Below are 20,299 nucleotides of genomic sequence, written 5' to 3'. Positions count from 1 at the left end.
GGGACCCTAATCACAGGAAGGATAAACAGCACTACATTGTGCCTGGCAACTAAAGGAGGAGCGCTCTTAAAAATAAAAGCACCACCGGGATGGGACAACGAGAAGCCACAGGAGACACGGAGGGTAGGGTTCCTAGTTCTTCTCCCCGTTACCTATGAGCCTGAGTTGTTTCATTTAACGAATGCGATTCGTCCTGTAGCTCTGTGATGGCTCTGCGCAGTTTGGTGTTCTGCTTCTCAAACTCCTCGCAGCTGCCCTCCAAATCAGTCACTGCCAGAACTTTATCCAGGAGAGACTCCTCCACGGGGCTCTCCGATCGTTCGCCGTCTGGGTGTACGGCTGAGAGAATCTCACCCTCCCTCTCCAATTCACTGAACAACTCGGAGAGTTTACTGTTCTCCCCTCTCATCCGGCTGATCTCATCCACCTCATCTTGGAAATCATGGAAAATATTCATCCTGCTTTCAAGGCTCCAAACTCTCTTTTCAAGTTCACCGTTTTGCTCCTTCAGTTTGGTGTTTTCACACATGCAATCTTCATATCTAATCTGAAGATCTGTCATCTTTATGGCCTTTACCTCCAGCTCTTTGACATGCTCTATTAAACGTAGCACTTTTACTTTGAGGTAATAGTTTTCCTCCAATATCTGGTTGCCGGTTTTGATCTTTTCAGTGTTATGAGCCAGAAGATTCTCTAGTATTTCGGTCTTCTGCTGAAGCAGAGAAATCTTCTCATGTAGGAGGATGTTCTCTTCCGTGGCAGTGTAATACAAAGCCTGGAGTTTAGGGGAAAAACATCCCCGTTCCTCACAATCAGCATCTTCATCCAGACTTTCCGGACAATCACGTGTGAATTCATCCTTCATTTCGTCAGTTAATTGTTCAGAGTCTGAGTTGGAAACAAGTTCAACTTCCTGTCTACAGTCGTGAGAGTCATTTGGTAAACACCCAACCTCAGCATCCACCAGAGGCCGTTCATCTGGGTCACCTGTGTCCTCCAGCACTGAGGGATTAACCACAGTCCCATGACATGGCTCATCTTCATGGTAAGTGCTTTCATTTTCCAAAGTTTGTACATCTTGAGGTTTGTTCTCCTCCTCACATGATTCAAGAGCTACTTTATTCTCAGAATCTGTTGCAACTTCCTCTGCATCTACACCTTCTGAAGCCTCAGGGGATGAGACCGCCTCACACCACATCTCTGGGGAAACGGCTCCGTTTTTGGATTCAACAGTTGAATTATCTCCATCTGGAACTGGGGAATCTGGGTAGTGGACGCCACAGCACGTCACTTCAGGGTCTTCATGTGCAATTTCTACAGAACAACAGCCTACTTCTGGGTCTCCCTCAACTTCCTCAGGGCTTGAATCTCCAATTTGGTAATCTTCTGGAACAGCAACAACTTGATTTACTTCTGCCATGTGGTCTCCTTGATCATCACCGGTAGCAGGGATGTTTTCATCATATTCTTTATCAACATTTTCAGGACCTCCATCCACTGCATCAGGGCCCTCCGTTAAAGTCTCTACATTAACGTCTTGTTCAACCAAAAATGGTGACAAACTAAACTCTTCCTGATTAGAGGTATAGCCAAGAATAGCATCATTGAAAGAGATTTCAGGTGGTGCCAAACGGGTTTCTTGTTCTTCACCAGAGAAAGATATGGATTCTTCCTCCATTAAAGTGTTTTTATCATTTGATTCTTTCATTTCTTCTTCCTTAGCCTTTTCGGCAGAAGACAAAACATGATTCAATTCCATCTCTAGCTCTTTTATTCGGATCTTAAGGGCATCTCTTTCGGCTAGAAGCTCTTCTCGGTCATTCGCTCGATTATCTTCGAGGATGGATGTATGTTCCTGGAGCTCCCTTCTCTCAAGCTCAAAGTCCACCTCTGCCTGTCTAAGCAGCGTCTCCAGCTCCTCAATCTTCATCTTGAAATCATCGTGCTCAGTTAACAGTTCAATCCTCTCAGTAATCTGCCTCTCAGAGATGGAAAGCATCTCTGTGTATTTTGCCTCAAGTTCAGACTGGCTGCACAGAAGCTCTTCCCTCTCCCGTTTAAAATCTGCCACCGTTTGATTTAACAGGAGCTCAGTCTCGAGCGCTTTCTTCTCAGACTGAGCAAGAAGCTCGTCTTTGGTTTCCAGGCTTCCTTGGAGCCGGTTATGGAGGTCATTCAGCTGCATACTTAGCGCTATCTCTTTAGTCTGAGCCACACTGATAAAGTTGTCCAGCTCGTTTTGCAGTCGCTGGTTCTTCAGCACAAGTTCTTCTATTTTCTCTTGATGAAGACTTTCTAGCTCATGTCGCCGTTTTGTCCACTCTTGATCCATGCTCTCTTTTTCTTGCTCCGTGGTCTCCTCCATCAGTCGTCTTTGATCCTCAGCGTTCGCAAGGGCCTCCTGCATCTGTGCCGCCCAGCTGAGCTCCTGCTCGCCGTGCCTTTCAGAAAGAGCCTTCAGCTCACTTTGGTAGTGCTGCTCCAGTTTCAAAACGTCAGCCTGTAAACGCTCCGCAACCGATTCCTGATCACTTGAGAAACGACTTTCCACTTCCTTGATTCTCTGGGTGAAGCTGATCTCGGTTTCCCTCCTGTACACGGTTAATTTAATGATTGGTACAGCAACTGTTTAGAACTCTTAATAATACAAGTTAAAACAAATAACTTTAGATTATTTTAAAAGGACTATTGTTAAGGGCAAAGCAATACATATTTTACTTTGATACAAAACAATTACCTACTAGACCTACTTTTTTTAAACAGGCCTTTGGTTAACCTGTCCGCACCTTATTTTATTTCTATTTTATGCTTTATGTATTATTTTGTGATTTTAAGTGTGCACTCTGTTTTAATGTGCATCATATTGGGTGTTTAAAGTAAAGCACTTTGTGATTTTTATCTGTGATAAGCGCTGTATAAATACATTTTACTTACTTAGAATTAAAAATCTCTCAAAAGCCAAATATTTCCTTGATTCTGTGGGTGAAGCTGATCTCGGTTGCCTTCCTGTATACGGTTCATTTAATGATCGTTACAGCTTAAAACTGTTTAGAACTCTTAATAGTACAAGTTAAAACAAATAAAAACAAATACCTATCAGATTAAGATTATTTTAAAGGATGAATGTTAAGGACAAAGCAAGCGTTAAGTGATAAATAATTTCCTATGATACAAACAATTAAAAAAACTCCCTGAAATGCCCTTCCTTTGTCTAAATCTGGGTTTCATGTAGCTTTGTAATCTTTTTATTTATTTTATTTCAATTCTTTATCCAATTTTTACTTATAAAACAGGCCTATTTTAAAAAATATACACTTCAAGTGGAGCTACACCCCATTTTCTGTTTGTGCTAATAAATATGGATCACTCTGTAAAAGTTTCCATCCAAAGATGATTGCGAAAACTGCTGATACTATGCGATTCAAGTAAAAAAAAAAAAGTAAAAAAAAGAAGAAAAAACAAGCCAAATCTCTCACCTCTCCTGAGCAATGTCCTCCCGTAGTTTGTCCAACATGCTGCTGAGAGCGTCCCTCTCTCTGGTGTGCTTGTCGGTCAGATCCTTCACGGCCTCGCTGTGGCTCTCCTCTAGACGATCCCTCTCCTCTGCCATTAAGCGTTTAACTCTCTCCTCCTCCTCCTCCTTCTCAGTCTCACGCTTCTCCTTCTCTTCATTCAGCCTGTCCTGGAGCATCCCTTCGTAATCCTCCTCCAGTTGCAGTCTCTCCCTCTCCCACTCCTCCTTCAGCTTTTTCTCCCTCTGCTCAAACTTCTCCTGCACCTGCAACCGTTCCTGCAGTATTCTATCGAGCAGAGCCTGCTCCTGACGCTCCTGAAGCTGGCCTCGTTCGCTCTCCCACTGCTCCCGGAGATCGCCCTCCTTCTCTTCTTGTTCCCTGGCGAGTCTCGATATCTCTTCCTCCAGCGCCACATGCAGAGTCTCGTTATTCTGCTCGTCCAGCTGAGCCCTCTCTTCCTGCCACTGCTCTGTCAGCCTCTGCACAATCTCGTCGCGCTCTTCCTCAAACCTCGCCTTTGCCTCTTCTAGTCTGGCCTTCAGTTCAGCCTCATGGCTTTGTTGCAACAGCTCTTTCTCCCTTTCCCAATCACCTAACAGTCTCTTCTCCAACTCAGCCTGCTCTTCCTGCAGTTTCTTTCTCTCCTCTTCCAGTCTGGCTTCAGAAAGCTCTGCATGCTCGTCCCCCAGTTTCTTAATCTCCACGGCGTGTTGTTTCCTCAGCTCGTCCATCTCATCTACGAGATGTCCATCCGTCTCGGTCTGCAGGGCCTCCAGGGTCTTCAGCTGCTCCTCCAGGTCTGCAGTGCAGGTGTGGGCCTCCAGCAGTTTCTGTCTGAGAGCTCCCACTTCCTCCTCCTGCATATTCTCCAGCTCTTCCCTCTCCTGGGCCTGCTTCTGCTCCAGACTAGTCCGCTCCAGCTCTGCCTGCTCTAGCTGGTTCTGGAGCTCCTGTCCCCGGTTCTGAATATCGACCATCTCCCCCCTCAGCTCCTGGACCTCCTGCTGGTACTGGAGGGCTAAGGCAGCCAGCTGTTCCTCATGGGTCGCCCTCTGCTCTCCTACCATCTTATCAAATTCATTGATCTGTGACGATGTAAAGAATGTTGAGGGTTTAAATGAATAGAGACTTTTAATAAATGCACTTTTTTGATTTTTGTGCTGAGAGTTAGATGAGAAGATAAATACCACCCTCATAACTGTTTGCTAAATGTTAAGCTACAATCAGCAGCCACTTAGTTTAGCTTAGCATAAAGACTGGAAAGAGGGGCAAACAGCTAGCTCTGTCCAAAAAGGTAACAAAATCCAGCAACCAGTTGTTTACTAGCTAGCCACTACCCCCCTCTTTCCAGTCTTTTTTCCAAGCTAAGCTTATCATATCATTTGTTGGCTGTAGCTTCATATTTGCTGGACAGACACAAGAGTGGTATCAATGTTCACTTCTAACTCTCAGCAAGAAAGGAAATAAGCGCATTTTACCAAAATGTCAAACTAATCCTTTGAAGGCACAGGAGTTAATTGTTCATTTCACTCATCCCGACAGTTAAGTAAGTTCAGAACTGGGATGCAGCCAACAAGACCAGGTAAAGACCAAATCAATGACCAAAATGCCATAAAGCATCTCGTCTCAATTCACAAGATTAATATTACATGTATACGTCTCCCTGCTCTTCCCAGCTCTAGTTTTTAAATTACAAATAAATAAATAAATAAATACACACATGTAAATCTAACACAATGAAATATAAAAAGATATCCACTACACTAACCTTGCTTTCCAGCTGGTTTTGCAAATCCTCCATTTCCTGAAGGTGTTGCTCCTTCAGCTGCTCCAGCATCATCTCTGCCTCAAGGCTCATGCTGAAGGGCTGAACCTCCTCGCAACCAATACCTGCAAAAAGTCACGTTACCAGTTGGTGAAGCTGGCGACTTCTGACACGAGGTTTCCTTGTTTTTATGCAAACTGTTTATGTACTGATTGTTGTCATGAACAGATGTAGTTAGAGCTCTGTAATTAGCTCTCCAGGGACTGCATGTGTGGTGTAAGTATTCATTACCAGGATCAGACTCCATGCCGGGGCTTTTACTCTCCAGCTCTTCAGAGAGAGGTTTGTGGCAGGGCTGATGAACTCGTCCGAGACCGTGGAACTCATGCAACTCTGACTGCAGCTCGTCAATACGATCCTGTAGCTCCTACCAAATGAGAGCGCTACCAGTTAAACATGTATATAACAGCAAGCCTGTGAAGACAACATTTCGGTCGCCACTTCTTACATGCTGTGCGTGCATGTAGGGACACGCAAGCAAAACGAGAAATTTAAGAAAAAGGTGGGCAGGTTTTGAGATTTAGACGCAATTACCCTGCACTGAGCTTCGTAGCTGCTGCGTAGTTCTTTAATACGTTCCTCTTGGAGTAAGAAGTCTGCACTGCCAGGGTCCAAGTCTCCAAACTAAAAGAAAATAAGAGCATTTACAAGTTTATAGTTTGCAAAGAAACCATAAAATAAAAACAAGGACTCAAACAAAAAGAGCTAGACAGAAGACGAGCGAGAGAGAATACAGAAAATCAACAAACAAAAACTAAAGAGCAAGCAAAAAAAAACACAATAAAATAAATAAATACATTTGAGTGCAAGTATGTATGTTCCAATAACCCCAACAACAGAGAAAGTCGGTATTGAAATTATGGAGAGCCATAAAATGTCTCTGTACCTTTTCTTTCATAACGTTGTCCAAACTTGTCTGGAGTTTTGTATTTTGGCTTTGCGTCTCCACTAGTTTTTCAGTGATGTCCAGCAACTCCATTTCAAGGCGTCTATTTTCCTAAAAAATTAGGATATCAACAACATGTGTTTACAATTATTAACTTTTTTAATAAGCAGAAGATAACATTTAGTGAGAAAAATCCAAATCAAGCCATGTCAAGGTTCATCAGTGAGTGCTTTCTGCATCAATAAACCATATAATAACCCATTAAAGCGGAGGAGAGAAGGAGAGTCTTTTCGGTTACCTTCACAGAGATGGAAAGGTGGTCTCTGAGAAAGGATTCATCCTCCCTGATCTTCTCGACCTCTGACTCCAGTTCCTTGCGCTGCAGGCTGGCCTGTTGCTGGATCTGGTCCATCTCCTTGGTCAGCTCTGATCGTACCGCTGCTAGCTTCTCTTTGTGGTCCTGTTCAAGCTTCCTGTAGACATTCAGGCACAGAGAAAACAGGGTGTGACGCTTACAAAGAACACTATAATAACCGACTGTACCAAATGTTACGTTAAAGCATATAAGCTGTAGGAGATGAAGGAGACAAACTGAGACAAACAGAAGGCACAATTAAACGTGAACCAATCAAACTGTTCTGTACAGCCTTGCTGTGATACAACTTGAGAACAAAGAGTAAAAATATGGACATCTGGTTTAATCTGAGAGATACATTACCTGAGATTGAGGTTGTTCATGTGCTCAATGGCAGAGTGACGCTCATCCACCTCATTGGCGAGCTGAGTTTTCAGTTTCTCGGCTTTTTCCAAGTCCGATTGGATTTTCTCTTTCTCCCTGAGTTCTCGGTCTAAACGCTCTCTGAAAAATAGAAAAACAACAGGGTCAATAATTGTACAAAGATTTATCCATGACAACAGGAACAAAAGCCAACAATAATCATGCATTCATGAAATCGTATTTTAGACAAACCGGTTCTAAATGATTCCAAAGGTATTCATCAAATATAAACAAAGAGTATTAAGATGTGAATGAGCTGTATTATAGTGGTGACTCGTACTCACAGAAGATATCGGATCTCAGCTTTGAAGCTGGCCAGTGCCGCTTGGTGAATCCCATTCTTAGTAACGAGTAGCTCGTTCTCAAGTGCCATGGTGAGATCCCCAAGACTCAGTTTTCCATCTAGGCTGAAATTCAAAGCCTGCGAAACAAATTTACACATACATTTGTTTTAAAAAAATACTTTAAAAAGAGTTTTAGAAAATACTTTACTTATTTGAATCATGGAGTAAATAATAAAATAAAAAAATAAAAATCTCTTGAAGTTTTGTAAACCATTTTTATTTAACCTTTATTTAACCAGGTAGGCTGTTGAGAACAGGTTCTCATTTGCAACGGCGACCTGGCCAAGAAAAGCATAAGTGTGCAAGACAACATACAGTTCCACATTCAATACAGTACAAGAATACAGAATACAATAGGCCACATAAAGTACAGATTAAGTAGGCATTACAAAGCCGGCGCAAAGTGAGGTGTAAGTAAGTCGATGGATATGCGAAAGTGATATGGTAATAACACAATACACATGAATAGACAGTCTATATCACTGCTGAGATGTAGTAAAGAGTCAAAATACAGTTAGTGCAAGTTGTGGTTTAGTTAACCATGTTCTCCTGAACTGCACAAATCGGATTTCCTTTCTGTCATCAGCTGTCTGAATGCACACATTTAAAATTCCGGTAATTAAGAACTAATGGCCACAGTAATAATTAGAAGAATAAGTACCTGCAGGATCTCCATGCTGTTTTCTATTCCCTCTTCCAGCCAGGCATCCAGGATGTATTCGACTGGAGTGAAACCGGTACCATCATCAAGGGTGGAGAAGAGACGCATGCCAATGGTGCTGGTCAGAGCAAAAGGAGTGGCTATCCTACGGCCTCCCTCATCAAAGGGCTATACGGGGGGGGGGGGGGGAAGAGACATTGTGTCTTTTTACTAACAGTGTTAATCTCCAAAATTCAAACCTGAGATCTAGCTTTCAATCACTCTATTACAGAGGAAGTAGAAACCAACAATTTGTTTTATGCCTATGATACAATATGATAGGACAGGCATTTTCTTTATTAAAGCTAGAACATAATTAAAAAAAATACAGAATTAAAAGAAATTAATTAATTAACGACAAGGGAATTACCCCACTTCTTGGGACCTCGTAGAGCTAAACAAACTAATACCTGAGTGGAGTGGTGTCGTTTAAGCTGTCTGTAGGGCGTGGAGGCAGACGGCGTGGGGGGTTTGTTGTCGTTTACAACCCTGGAAACAAACTCCTGAACATTCATCACTCCATCACCGGGTAGACTCTGGAGCACATCCAAATTTATCTGAAAAATAAAATGTGTGGTCTTTTTTTTTTTTTAAGTAGCAGAGAGAGAGACAATATATTTTCTTTTCACTCTGTGTGTGTGTGTGTGTGTGTGTGTGTGTGTGTGTGTGTGTGTGTGTGTGTGTGTGTGTGTGTGTGTGTGTGTGTGTGTGTCTCTCCATTAACTTAGAATCTCACCTCCAGGCCCAGGTGTTCACAAAGCGCGAGCAGTTGGGTGTGACCGGCACATCCGTCCCATGATATCTCCAGCTTGTCACAGGCTTCACGCAGTCTCTCCTCTAAACCGGTGGACAGAGGAAAGATGGCTTTCCGAGGTGTGCTCGGCTCATCGGGGTTCCAGAGATGCATCTGGCCTACAAAGAAGGTTAGAAGAGGCTGTGATCATTCAGTGACAAACCGCTATGGAGTGAATTTTCTGAAATACTGAGACTTTTGACGTACCTTCTGCCTCATACTCCTCTGTGCTTGATTCGTGAGCATTCCAGCGCTGTTAAGACACAAAAACACATGAATTAATGCTTTAATAATTAATAAATTAATATTAATATCACAAGGAAACTAGTCTCTAAATAACTTACTAACATTTTTTACATTTTAACAGTTTTTTTTTTGAAGAATCAAAATATAGGAACTCATTTGTGAGAAATCACCACGTTAAAACCTCCCTGCAGGCAGTTTTTTTTCATGTGACAATCAGCTGTTTATAAGTTCAAACGTGTTTTTAAAGTAGGTTGAGGTTGAGTCTGGGTGCAAACGGGGGATGGGGTGGCGGGGTGGGGGGGCTGGGGGGCAGGAGCATCTGACAAAAAGCACAAAAGAGCTTTTGTGATGGCACGAGGGCATCAGGGATGGTCAGTGTGCAAATTGGGAATGGTGGTAATAATAGAGAAAATGTGTCACGGACAGACACACTTTTCGTTATTTTCTAGCAAACATGTTAATAGTAATACTCCCGGTGCCAATGTTCAACACTTAACAACTAAAGTTAAAATAAATGAGAAGCTGTTGCTAAAAATGATATGCTCACTCGGGGGGGGGGAAAAAAAAAAAAAAAAAAAAAAAAAAATCACGTTTTAAAATAAACAATTAGGACATTTCTGTTTAAAATCCAAATTAGTTTTTCTTACTCTTAAAATTCAAATTACCAGTAGACTTTTAAGATTTTAACTTAAAACTTGGTTGCGTTTTTTTGTTGCTTGCCGAGAAATACGTGAGGAGGAGGAGGGGTTTATGTGGGAGTGACTCCAACCCAGTTCCAGCGTGACCATCTATTGTTTGGGAAGCAAACAGTGAGGGAATGAAGAACAGATGGGATTCTGCAAGTGGCGTTTTGATACATGGTGTATAGGCATCCACCAGGATGGGGGTAGTGGGGCTCATTGTTCCTCTGTCAGAGTCTTACACCCTCCTCCTCCCAAAGCACCAGGCCTGCAGTCTCTCTCTGTGGCAGAGGCCCCTGACCCATCCCCATCTGCTGGTCCCCAGGCCGGACATGGCAGCATTGTTGCAACATAGATTAGTCAATACCAAGACACGCTTCAGTTTGATGTCTCGAATAGTGTTCGCAGGCATCTGGGGTGGAGTCAGGAGCGCAGACAATACACAGAATATTAACACATCCATCCGTGCCCAAGCTGAACTGGCCATCATTATACTGTTTTGGTGACCAGTTGGGGACTGTTCTTTGTCATGATTTATTCTTCTGCAGCGCGTCCATGCTTGCACATTCATTAGTATGAAAAATTAAGCTGTTGTCAAAAGGCCAAAGCAGTCAGTAACCAATTAATAATTTAGTCTATAAGATGTTACAAATGTAGTGATCACAGTTTCTTTCTTAGAGCCCAAGGTGATGTGTGCAGATGTCTACGTGCTTGTTTTGTGCAACTAAACAGTCCAAAACCCAAAGATATGCAATTCAGAACAGCATAAAAACAGACAAATCAGCTAATCCTAACGTATGAGAGGTTGGAACTAGTAAACGTTTGCCATCTTTTCTTGGTAACTTAACATAGACCGATTATCAAAATAGTTGACAATTCATTTTCCGTTAATCGACTAATCCATTAATTCACAGCACAGCCCTGTTACTTTACAGCCCAATAGATTTTCAGGACAAAAATGGGACCTCTTGCTGGTGTTAATGTACATTTCTCACCATGATTTCCGTTGCAGGCCGTGAACACCCAAAGTGTGAGCTTTGAGCTCCGTACAGGTCAAACAACTCTCTATGTCACCGGTGAGCAGGATAATCCAAGAAAAGGATCTAGAAGATCAAGCTGTGGAACCATGCAGAGTGTTCAGCTGTGCGTGGCCATGACTGTACTAATGTTATACAACCCTGTGACACTGACGCATGTCGCATTCAAGCCACTACTGTCCTGTGCAGACAATGGGAGGCACCTTCTGTCAATCTTAAAGAAAAAGCACTTGACAGCAACTGTGGGGGAAATATTGAGGACCATAAACAACAATCAGCGCCTACCTCTCTTTTTATCTGCTAAAAACTCATCTGTTTGGACATGATGTAAATTCCTGAATCTCTGTGCTGTTGCCTTGACCACCACATCACAGCCAGCATATACACTCAGGGCAAAGTTCAACTCAACACTGAGCACTCGAACAGAATCGCATCATCATACATTAAACTGTGTTTAACTAACACTGTGTGAAGTTACGCAAACATTGCGGTTACAGCTCGACTACCGGAGGCGTATTAAACAGCAATTATGCTCACAGTGTTATTTACAGACAGTGCTGCGTTGTTGTGCAATCAACAGGGCCTTGTGAATCCTGTGTTTGAGTGTCTATATTACATTTCAGGATCTGCCCTGCATGCCACTAAGCTGATTAGCTAAGAATAACGCCTCGCAGGCGGCCTGAGGCTGCAGAGAAACACAGCGCATACGAGGACAGGAGGAGATAAGGATGGCATCCCCAGTGTCTGGAGGTTCAGAGCACTGCTGGAAAAAACTCAAGAGAACATCCGTTTTAGCGTTTTACCTCACGCTTCCGGGGAACAGCCGAGTCATAGTTGTCTTCTAGATCGTCCTCCTCCACCGGGTTTGCATTTGTAACTTCGCAGAAGTCTGACATGGGCTCCATGAACTCCGGCGTGGAGCGGCGGCCGTAACGTTTACTGCCCTTCACGAACTTTGGTTGAATCTCAGGAGAGTCTGAGGAGATTCAATGACAGTTTGACACTTTGAAATCAAGTAGGTAGAGTCATGATTAATTGAATACAGCAGCACTTGTGAAAAAATGTCTTACATAACAGAGGATATTATTGAAATACAGAAAGATGTTCAATGACTAATATGTGCCACAGTCTGAAGCACCTACTTCTCCAAATATGAACTTCTCTAAAAGTGTAACTACTGTACAGAACCTTTTAAAGCCTCATGTTCCCTTTGGTTAGAATGAAACCAATATTAAACTACCGGCCGACAGTGTTTCAGGTGCAAACTGCTGAGAAAACTTCAGAGAAATTCACTGAAACTGTATGTTGGATAGACTTTATGCTTCATTAACCACAACACATAGATATTGACAGTGAATTATTTGCTTTGACCAGGATCAGACTTGATATTATCTCGTGGTTATCTAGGGTGTATGGTCTCAGTCGCTCTTTTGTGATCATAGAGAAATAAAAATAACTGAACTGAAAAGATGTTGGTATTAACCAAAAGTGTGAAATATGCATTCACAAAAAACATACTTTTGAGTATCAAAAAATGTTTCCAAAGAGATAGCTTAGTATAAACAACTATTTGCAGTAGCTACATCCATAAAATAACAAACCATGCAAGCGGACCAAACATGATGGTGCAAATAATTCAACTGGCTGCCTTTGGCTTTGGGCCTGCACCTTTGGCTCTGTGTCTCTGTATGTAGATTTACAGCTGAATCAGCATGTGGGCTGTTCCACTTACGCAGCTTTCACAGTTCACCTTGTTGAGTGGAAAAGGTTTCCTTAAAGTTCACTATTAACTGATACTGACATAAATTACCGATAATAAGTGTGTTTTTAGGCGGACACTGCGTGCATTTTAAAGACATTTGTCTGGGGGCCGGGTAGAGGTTTACTCCTCGATGCAGCGGCCGCGGGTTCGACTCCGACCTGCGGCCCTTTGCTGCATGTCATTCCCCCCCTCTCTCTCCCCTTTCATGTCTTCATCTGTCCTGTGAAAGTAAAGGCCTAAAAATGCCCCAAAAAATAATCTTGAAAAAAAAAGAAAAAACACACACACATTTGTCTGTGTGAGATTTCTTTAAAAAAACATGCAACACCAGAATCTAGACTTTACCTGGTTTTGACAAGGTCTCCGGTTCTGCTTGTGGTGGCTCAAGAGTTGATGACAATACCACAATAAGTGCATTTTTGAATTGGTCAAAGTCAACCTGCAACGAGAACAGACAAAAAGTAGTTTTACATAAATGTGAAAAAAAAATGCCAGCAATGCTTAGTATGTGAAGCAAAGTAAAAAACTAAGCAAAAGTTCACGGAAATTCCTTAGACTGGATGTAATTCCCAGTGTGCAGGGTGGAGGCTGGGTGTCCCTGGGTGTCTGGGTGGAGGGGGTTTGCTGAGCAGGAGCAGCGAGGTCACACTTCAACAATCAACAGCTGCTAACCCTGAATATGGTGATTTTCTTTGTGTTTCGAGGCTGGCGGCTGCCGTCTTGACGTGGTTTTTTTTCTTTAGACTTTATTGTTGGATGCCATGGGTATGCAATCAGTTCACTTGCCCTCTAACTCACATTTTCCCCCCGCCCACACACACGACAATGCAAGACAATAGCCATCCGTCTGTCCACACACTTATATACAAACAACTTGATGCACAAGTGTGGAGGCAAGCAATTTGGAATATATCCCACCGTCTACTTTGGGCTGAAAAGATAAATACTGGAGATCCTCTGAATGTACAATGCATTTCATACAAACTGAAGTCCAATTGTACAGATTAGACCAGTGTCCTTTCTATTTTATACATTTCCACATGGAGCACCCTCAAAGAAATGCATCTGTGAATAGTGATTATCTGGCTTGGTTGTCTTGACGACAGACACCTGGGATCAGGGCTGATGGGGGCACATTTTCTCCTCAACAAGACAGCCAACAAAGCACCAAAAAGCCTGGACGCACAAAGACCTGAGAGCTGGAGTGGCTCAACACAGACGTCGGTTAAATTCAAAAGGATGCAAGAGGAGGAGCCTTTGGAAATCCAAAAGGCCAGGACTCTCACGTTCATCAGAAAAGGAAAGCAAATAACTTTTCTGACAGACAAAAACAACTGCTTGTTTTCAGCGGCAGGGGAATAAACATACCCTGGCAGTGAGGCGGTCCTGGCTCTGCAGCAGTATGTGGAGAAGAGCTGGTGTGGCGTCATCCAGGTGCAGGGACTGGCAGAGGTCAGAGAGTTCCTCTGGGCACAGTGAGCCGGAGCCGCTGGCATCGAAACTGTTAAAAACTTCTTTTAGGCGCTCCTCGTACTGGTCCTGCTCTTGGGTGTCATCCATCCCACAGGACAGCACCCTGCCCTGAAAGACAAGGAAGGGAAATTCTTGTTTCATCACGCTTTCCATCTCATTTTAGCTGATGTGTCTACCCAGAGTGATATGCCAGAACAATAGCAGAATTCAACTTCAAATCACTGTTACAGAGAAGAAAAAAAAAAAAAAAAAAAAAAAAAAAAAAAGCTAAAATCTCTTCCTTCTAAATTAACAGCATAATCCAATCACTGTTATACTTACAAACAGGGTGGAAACATCTATCTCAACAGCATGCGTTCCTAACAGCTCCTTCATCTGAGTGTCGCTGTGCGACTGAGCTACCAACACACAGCTCAAGAGTCATTTGTGGTGGAGGCTTTGGCTAATCAAATTAGAATGATTAGGCAATCAGGTAAATTGATAGACATGGCCAAGTCTGACACTGACCATGACTCTCTTTACGCCTTTAGCTGGGTTCTTTATGACCTGTGTTATTCAATCTGAGGCACATGTAAAAAAGGGAAAATTCACCTTGTACTGTTTACAGTTTAATGTAGTTCACAAATTTTTGTATTGTTATAAAAAGTATCAATAACTAATATAAAAAGGAATGGGATCTGATTTTGTAAAAGACTGACAAAAAGAAGTTGATAATGGAAAAAAAAAAGCAGCATGTTTGAAATTTTTAGGACTAAATGATCCTTTAAATACGTCAAACTGGTGATATAGACGAAGGACAAAGACAACAAAATGTGGCGCTGAACCAAGTGGATAAAGTAGCCAGGAACTAATTGGGAAGGTTACACCAGAAGCCTTGAGCCAACATTTACTGCCTGGCAGCTTCAGTTACAGAGACATGGACAATGTTGTTATACTTTCTATTCGGATGCATCATTGCTGTTAATTGAAAAACAATAAGAACCATTTAACAGAGAGCAGGGCACTTTTGCCCCAAACAAAAGTCTGGAGTCCTGTTTGGCACAATTTGGCCATGTTTGTCTCAAGCTATAATAGAAAAACAAACCATGTATGTATCTTGGGTAATTATTTAGGATGCTGATCATTTGTTTAAAAGAGGCGTAATCAGGCATAAAAAAAGAAAAGATGGAGTCTGACAAACTTAAGCAATGACATAGCTCATAGACGCAACAGTCCAGGTCAGCCACCTGAAGCTTAAGGAAGGTAAATGTCAAACACGACTGGAAATAGCAATGGAGAGCAGAGCAGACTTCTAATTATAACATATTTCTGTACACTATGTAAGTGGACTGTTAGCACCAGTTGTATGTTCATACAGTGCCTCCATTGTTTAGATTTTTTTGCTTTTCTTGATTTCGACTGATATTACTGCTCTTTAAATGCCCTCCTTGACTGCCTTTGGTTGCTTTATGATGAACTTTTTCATCCTTAATACTGCATTTTATGCTGTTGAGCAACTTATGTCACTTGCTGTAAAGGGTGTTGTTGTTTTTTTTAATCTTTTTACTTCATTTACTTACTGCACAGCTTATTGACTCTTGGTTCCCGGCACAGCTTAGTGCATCTTTATCCTTGCTAGCTTTTGTTGCTTTTATCATATACCCTTTGTTTTAATCTGAATTGGTACGAAGTACAGCACTTTTAGTGCCTTCAGTTCCTGTCCAAGTGTGTTTATGTTTCATGTTTTACATTTTAACATGCATTTTTCTTGCTGCAAAAATGATTTCCTCTGGTGGGACAACAAGAGCTGAACTGAACTTTGTTCTATCATAAACATTACGTAAATACTGCGTATAAGCCCTTTTAATTAAGTTTGAAACCCTATATTCTATACGAGTTGAAACTTCCCAGTTTGTGCCTAAATGCTTATACAAAGAGCACCCCTCCTGACCCCTGCTTTTCCAGCTGCTCTCAGTGAGACCATCAAGTGCTCGGCCAGGTGTCCCCCACACCCCAGACTCGGGGTACCCATCCACCACAGACAATGGAGACAAAAACCAAATCAGTAGTCTGCATCTGCACAATTGAACAGCTTATGAAATGCTAGAAAATCATGGCTCAGTGGTATGGCCGCTTGTCTAAAGCTAGTGTCTTGTAAATGTCAGAAATAAATAAAATAAAAAAAATAATCATTGTGTTTTTAATTCGTAACAGCACTGGCCTGTCCTCATTTAAAATATTTACTAGTTGCGTTTGCGTTTTCCAAGCAGCCTCTGAGCCAATTATCCTGGTAGCCCTCCTGCTCAGCTCTGCAGGCCACAGTGGCTCATGGTAGCCGGGGTTTGACAGCTGCTGCAGCCAAAGAATCACTCTGGTCCAGGTCACAAGAACGAGGTTAATCCTTCACACCATTCCAGCATCCACTCATAATTATCACTTACAGATGTCAATCTGAAAAAGTACAAATTTCTAAACTTTTATTTCTTCAACATCAGCCTAGTGAAACACTGATAGCACTGATACTGGTAGCGTTTGTTGGCCATTTTGGGATAGGAGATGATGACTTACTATGGGACAAAAGAAAGTTTCCATGATTTTCAAAAGCAAACTATTGTCTATGTAATCGCATCAGTTATTTTTTTATATTAATTGTGTTCTATTACCCACTCCCGTAAGAGTGCAACCCCTACTGCTACAAAGCATACTTTTTCTGAGGTGTTTGAACACTTATTTTCCCAAATTTTTATGACTTTTATGGGCATTTTTTTGTCCTTGATCCGAAAAAATAAATTAAAAATCCTGTCTTTGACCTGTCACAAATCAAAACTGGGCACCACAAAGTCTCAATTACTTATTTATTATTTAATTAATAATAATTACGGTGAGATACATTTCGAACTGTTCTAGAATCATAGCCATAAGTGTTTTCTATGGGATGTAAAAACAATGTCTAAACGTTTAAAATAAACACACACATATTACTCATGAAAATGAAAAAAACCTGAGCATTTCAAAAATGCAGTCAAAAGTGAAAAAAGGACTATGTCAGATGTAGCTAAGTTATATGAGAGTTAGCTAGTCTTACATTGCTAGTTATTTAGTAAATGAATCTCCTTTTAGCATTACTCATTGGAAACACTGTCAACAGTTGCCTTAGTAAGGCTTGAATGCAGCTCGACCACACCTGAGTACACGTTAAAGACAGTTATGGACATGATAAGCCCGCTAGCCAACTGTGAAGTAGTTTAGCTAGTTAAACCATAGACAATGAAAGATGATACAGTCATTATATGAAAGTGATGGGCTATGCTAACTCGGCTAATTTATCAGCAGGCATATTGGGAGGAAACGTTTTGGTCGGATTGCTGTTGGCTCCAACTCCATCCTAAAATGTCATGTTTAAAGTGTGAAAGAACAAAGAACACAGAATAGAAAGCAAAGATACAGTTTCAACATTTTTAGCTAAAAACACTTACCAAAGTCTCCGAATGTGGACGATAATTGGCTCCTTTCCCAACTCAATTTTGGTGATTAACGCCAACTTGAACGCGGGTATAAAATAAACTTTTACAACATTTCTCGCCGTTCCCTCGCAGGTAACGTTAACGTTAACCTATCCGTTTCTGTAAGACTTATGAAGCGTTAGCTTGAAGATGCAGTCGGTTTATTGGGTCTTGTTGGAGATTTTTTTATGTCCAAACAGCATCCGAGAGTGTGTCCGCCGCTTTGTGTCCTCGGCTCTGTCTATCTCCTCCTCCGGCTTGTAGCGGATTTTGAAAAAGCGGCTGAAAGAGGAAGGGGCGGTGACCGAAAGCCTGGGACGGCCTGACTGGCCAGTATGGCCCCCTGTGGACCAAACTAACACTACTAAATTAAATCAATACTTTCCTGCTTTAAAAGATAACGAAATGTTCCTGTTATTATCCGTATTATTCGACTGTTATGCTTTGTATTCATTCAGACATAGTCCAGCATAGACACCTATCCTTGGACATAGTTACAGTGATGGAGGAAGCATTCAGATCTTTCTTGCACACTGTAAAAAATACTCTGTAAAGTAAAAGTGCTGCATTGACACTGTTACTTAAAGGTATGTTAAGTAGCCTATACTAAAAGCCTTACTAAAAGTAAAGAGAAAAGCAAAAGTACTCAATGCAGAAACATGTCCCCTGTGAATGTTATATTATTATATAATATCAATAGATTATTATTATGCATGAATGCAAAAGCAGGTTTACTGTAGTTGGTTGAGGTGGATCTTATTTGAACTATTTTGTCTGCAACTATTGATTATTTTCATTATGGATTAATCTGCCTTTTATTTTCTCCATTAATCGATTGATTGATTGTTTGGTTTGTAAAAATAATGAAAATAGTGAAAAATGCCGTCACATTTACCCAGAGCCCAATGAGACACCTTCACAATGTTTGTTATCGTCCATCCTACAGTCCAAACCTCAACATTATATATATCAAAAAGGAAAATTAAAAGGAAAAACACCAAATCTTCACATTTGTGAAGCTGGAATCATGAAATGTTCTTACATAAAAAAAACAAAAAAACTGAAACGATCAAAATAGTTCTCATTCGACTAATCATTGTAAACACTGTTGTGTTTTTGTACTTAGTACTTAGTAACTAAAGCTGTCAGATAATAGTAGTGGAGTAAAAGTACAATAATTGCCACTGAAATGTAGTGGAGTAAAAAGTGGCATGAAAAGAAAAGACTCAAGTACCTTGAATTTTTACTTAAAGTACTTGAGTAAATGTACTTAGTTACATTCCACCACTGAGAGCTACCCCTATGTTTTGTACAATCTTGCACAAGGAAGGAAACATGTGGTATCATATGGCAGAGCACAGTGTGTAAGCTCTAAACAATATACTCTGCCAAACCTGTAGGCTATTTACTCAACATACTGTACAGAGTTTGATCATTCGGGTCAGGACAACTGACATTACTTTGAGAAAGTTTTTCATCTTTAGTGCCATTTTTATGTCTCTGGACCACCTTTTGCAAAGGTACTCTCATGACCTGATCCTGGAAACAAAGTGTAGGCCTACTGGTTGGTCTGCAGAGGGCCCTACAATAACAGAGTGTCTCTACAAGCACATTTAGTACTGCACTTTAACAATTTTAAGAGTCTACTTGAGTAGTTCCATTTTTTGCTCCTTTATACTTCTACTCCACTACATTTCAGAAGAAAATATTGTTCTTTGTACTACACTACATTTATTTGACAGCGGGTAGATACATTGCAGATACAGATATTAGATATAGATTAGTAAATAAAGTACTAAAATTAACTCCACATCCTCCAGCTGTAACATTAAAATATTGCTTATATACGAATACACCAATATTTTTAATCCAATAATATAATTTATAAAACAAAATGTAGGGGCCTTCTGGATTATGAGTAGTTTTTGGTACTAAAAGTATATAAGGAGTATTATATTCAGGGTTCAGAATTAGCACCATCTACCAGCCAAATACTGGTAAAGTATGCAAGTGGCTGGTAGATTTGCTTCACTCACCAGCCAAAAAAAGCAATGGTAATCTATAGAGTGGCTTGTCAAATGTGAACATTCACTAGCCCGGGCTACCCGGGCTAGTAAATGTTCACAACGGCAACGGCAACGGGCTGTGGTACGTTGCCGTTGCAAATGTCCCATTAACATTGATTGAGTAGAAGGGCCGAAACTGGTCTACGTTGGCTACAGTGTCCCTTAATGGCCGAGTCTTCTTAAAATGTGTGGGGGACCCCCAGAGGGTCATGGCAAACTAGGATCTAAAGTTCCGTGTTAGTAGCATTTATTTTGGTTGAGATATGTCAAAGTTGATGTTTTCATAGTTACCTACACAAATTTGTTTGTGCGTAATTTGCGCAATTTTTGTCTAATAAAAATTCTATAAAATTAAAGGATGGGTTTTTTGAGAAAAGAAGCTTTGTGCAATGTGTAGGGGGGTTAGCTGAGTTCACCAACAGTGGTTTGACATGAATCGGTCAAAAGGTCAGACCGCATAATAAATTTATAGCATTTTTTTACAATAAAAAATATTTAAAAAATTAAAGGATGGGTTTTTTGAGAAAAGAAGCTTTGTGCAATGTGTAGGGGGGTTAGCTGATTTCACCAAAAGTGGTTTGACATGAATAGGTCAAAAGGTCAGGCCGCATAATAGATTTATAGCATTTCTTCACTTTAAAAAATATTTTAAAAATCAAAGGATATTTTATTTGAGAAAAGAAGCTTTGTGTTATGTGTAGGGGGGTTAGCT

The 20,299-nt window shown here is 41.2% G+C and overlaps 1 protein-coding gene across 5 annotated transcripts in view; it reads right to left on the bottom strand.

The window, feature by feature from the left end:
* nin (ninein (GSK3B interacting protein)) overlaps nucleotides 1-17,836 on the bottom strand; it is a 31,227-nt gene extending 13,391 nt beyond the window's left edge. For 3 of the 5 annotated variants that reach the window (XM_035994860.1, XM_035994862.1, XM_035994863.1), the window contains exons 1-17: nucleotides 14,361-14,445; nucleotides 13,935-14,147; nucleotides 12,912-13,005; nucleotides 11,608-11,780; nucleotides 9,049-9,094; nucleotides 8,785-8,960; nucleotides 8,459-8,605; nucleotides 8,010-8,177; nucleotides 7,289-7,425; nucleotides 6,945-7,085; nucleotides 6,525-6,699; nucleotides 6,227-6,337; nucleotides 5,875-5,964; nucleotides 5,572-5,707; nucleotides 5,284-5,405; nucleotides 3,477-4,600; nucleotides 153-2,591 (exon numbers count right to left, since the gene is read on the bottom strand). In XM_035994860.1, coding sequence (XP_035850753.1) covers nucleotides 153-2,591; nucleotides 3,477-4,600; nucleotides 5,284-5,405; nucleotides 5,572-5,707; nucleotides 5,875-5,964; nucleotides 6,227-6,337; nucleotides 6,525-6,699; nucleotides 6,945-7,085; nucleotides 7,289-7,425; nucleotides 8,010-8,177; nucleotides 8,459-8,605; nucleotides 8,785-8,960; nucleotides 9,049-9,094; nucleotides 11,608-11,780; nucleotides 12,912-13,005; nucleotides 13,935-14,147; nucleotides 14,361-14,414 — 5,546 coding nt within the window. In that variant the 5' untranslated portion in view covers nucleotides 14,415-14,445. Of the gene's footprint in view, nucleotides 1-152; nucleotides 2,592-3,476; nucleotides 4,601-5,283; nucleotides 5,406-5,571; nucleotides 5,708-5,874; nucleotides 5,965-6,226; nucleotides 6,338-6,524; nucleotides 6,700-6,944; nucleotides 7,086-7,288; nucleotides 7,426-8,009; nucleotides 8,178-8,458; nucleotides 8,606-8,784; nucleotides 8,961-9,048; nucleotides 9,095-11,607; nucleotides 11,781-12,911; nucleotides 13,006-13,934; nucleotides 14,148-14,360; nucleotides 14,446-17,494 lie in introns of those variants that run through there. The other 2 variants (XM_035994861.1, XM_031309830.2) reach the window with 2 other exon arrangements.
* Nucleotides 17,837-20,299: the final 2,463 nt, after the last annotated feature.

Source organism: Sander lucioperca, chromosome 18 (genome assembly GCF_008315115.2).
Source record: "Sander lucioperca isolate FBNREF2018 chromosome 18, SLUC_FBN_1.2, whole genome shotgun sequence".
Taxonomy (NCBI): domain Eukaryota; kingdom Metazoa; phylum Chordata; class Actinopteri; order Perciformes; family Percidae; genus Sander; species Sander lucioperca.
This window is presented reverse-complemented; position numbering and strand designations above follow the sequence as displayed.